General features: G+C 30.9%; 1 protein-coding gene across 2 annotated transcripts in view; it reads left to right on the top strand.

Moving 5' to 3' along the window:
• LOC122268036 (beta-secretase 1) overlaps positions 1 to 2,500 on the top strand; it is a 13,544-nt gene that overhangs the window by 1,040 nt on the left and 10,004 nt on the right. For both annotated transcript variants that reach the window (XM_043038266.2, XM_043038265.2), the window contains exons 2-5: positions 609 to 819; positions 1,453 to 1,593; positions 2,150 to 2,281; positions 2,493 to 2,500. The exon at positions 2,493 to 2,500 is cut by the window's right edge and continues 161 nt beyond it. In XM_043038266.2, coding sequence (XP_042894200.2) covers positions 625 to 819; positions 1,453 to 1,593; positions 2,150 to 2,281; positions 2,493 to 2,500 — 476 coding nt within the window. In that variant the 5' untranslated portion in view covers positions 609 to 624. The remainder of the gene's footprint in view (positions 1 to 608; positions 820 to 1,452; positions 1,594 to 2,149; positions 2,282 to 2,492) is intronic.

Genomic DNA, 2,500 nt, shown 5'->3' with positions numbered 1-2,500 from the left:
GGTAGCTTACATGTATGAATTTGATTTATATTTTCATGCTTGAATGAGTTGTGATACTTATATTATTATTACTATATGTAAATGTCTATCTGCATAACAGTGTTCCAGTCACTATGCATCACTTAGTGATAGCTTCAGCAATATTTTTAATTGTTTATTGATAATACTGGTTATGTAAAAGATATTTGAAAAAATTTTCCTTATATTTGGATTGTACATACTATGTCATAGAAAACCTGTGTAGTCTATGGAAGCTCTAATGTCATCTCCAGTTATTTTATGTATTAGGAGATTAAAAGGGAAATGATTGTTGCCATTACAGATATTTGTGTGATGACATTATTATCAAGAAAAAGTTAAATTATTGTAGGTACATTACTTGGTAAATGCAGTCTTTATATTTTTTATTTAGACTATAAACAAAAAAAAATTGTTTTTGGAGTTAAGCTGAAGCAAAATATTCATCATTTCTTCAAATATAGATTAAGATCCTATTTAAATTTAAAATTAAAGTGCAAATATGTTGTCTTATAATTCAGTGGTATTTAGAATAACCCATTTCAAAACCTTATATCATGATATAGACTCTCACAGCAATCTTGTTTCAGACACGTTTTAAATGAGATGACGTCAGGCACCCAGCGCTTACCCCCAACCTTAAGTTTGGTACCGCTCTTACTATGTATCCAAACCCATTTCGCATTCGGTCACCCACCGGTTACAACCCGTCCTCCTGACTTGGCTCAAACCTGGAATTTGCATGGAACTCCCGGTGACGGATATTACACAGAAGTAGAAATCGGAACGCCGCCTCAGAAGGTTTGTTTAGCCTTTTGTTTATTATAGACATAGGACTGTCTTGTTTGAAGTAGGGTGACTTCAAATACCTTTTATTTTTGTTATTTGATAAATCTATATATATCTGCATATGTTGAAGGCTGGTACTATGAATTTAGGTAAGTAATAAATAACAATGCAAAAATTGTTGTTCTAATTTTTTTTCATAAGAACATACAAAGAATAGAGAATTGAGTAGATTATTTGGTAAATATGGTACTTTGTTTCACTAGACAATATTTTAGTAATACTTTCAGAGCAGATACAAGTTGGTACGGACCAGTATGGCTTGTATGTTAGTCTTTGAAAGTTGAATGAATCTCCTATCTAAACTGAGCATAAAGAGCAGTATGCATACACATGTATCATGTTCCATACCTTGGTTAGTGGCCATAGATTTTATTATTATTATTATTATTATTATTATTATTATTATTTTATTATTGTTATTATTATTACTATTGTTATTTTTTTTTTTTTTATTATTATTATCCTTATCATTATTATTATTGTTATTATTAGTATTATTATTATTAATATTATTAATATTATTATTATTGTTATTCTGAAGTCCAAAGGCAATTGCATGATCCAGAAACAATTTGTGACTTCCAGTTCAACCTGTTGGTGGATACCGGCAGCAGCAATTTGGCTATAGCAGGCGCACCTCATGAAGAACTGGAGAGTTATTACGTTCATCAGCACTCCTCTTCTTACGTTGACCTTGGCAAGGATGTTAAAGTAGTGTACACTCAGGTAGGCAGTATATTGCATCATTTCCTAAATATTTCATGGAATCCCGTCCTCCACTTTCTTCTTCTTCTACTTCTTCTTCTTTTCTTTTTCTTCTTCTTCTTCTTCTTCTTCTTCTTCTTCTTCTTCTTCAACCTAACAGCAACTTAGGGCATCCTCGAGTTAAGATTTCTGAAGACGTAAGTCTCAGATATTCTAATGAATAACTTTTTACTCAATTTCTTTTCTTTTTGTTTATTTTATATTCAGGTGAACTGAATACTGGTCTTCAGAATGATTAGGTAGATCATTTGCAAAGAAATCATAATATTATTCATAACTGGTAACCTATTATTATTGTTATTACTCTTATTGTTATGATTAATATTATTATTGATATTGCTATTATGATTTACATTATTTTTGCTATTACTACTATTATTATTATTACTATTAATATTATTGGTTGATTATTTAATTGTTTCAAGGTGAATATATGGGGGAAAGTATAGTATTATAGGTTTCATCAAATCTTGAACTTTGTGTAATTTGCATATATAAAGTAAGCAATCATTTACAGAGTAGCTGGCAAGGGCACTTAGGCCGGGACCTGGTCAGGTTTCCAACACTTCCTCACACGGAGCCACTGGTCACTGATCTGGCCCTTATTACATCTTCAGACAACTTCTATGTTAACAATTCACATTGGCAGGTAATATTGTACTGCTCTTGCCTTTTGTTACAGATTTTTTTTGTTTGATTAACAGAGAAAAGTTGGAAAGTAAAAGCATTATTTAAGAGATAGTTTCATTTTTATAAAACATCTTCAGTAAGGATTCATCAATACATTTGTAAAGTCAATATAGTAATCAAATGCACTGGAGAAGAATTATGCAACTGATGCAGACTGCTTTTCTTGACAGGGTATCAT

Source organism: Penaeus japonicus, unplaced genomic scaffold (genome assembly GCF_977035675.1).
Source record: "Penaeus japonicus unplaced genomic scaffold, GWHDUDI00000001_assembly GWHDUDI00000008, whole genome shotgun sequence".
Lineage (NCBI taxonomy): Eukaryota > Metazoa > Arthropoda > Malacostraca > Decapoda > Penaeidae > Penaeus > Penaeus japonicus.
Note: the sequence above shows the minus strand (reverse complement) of the source record. Positions and strands in the feature narration are given on the sequence as shown.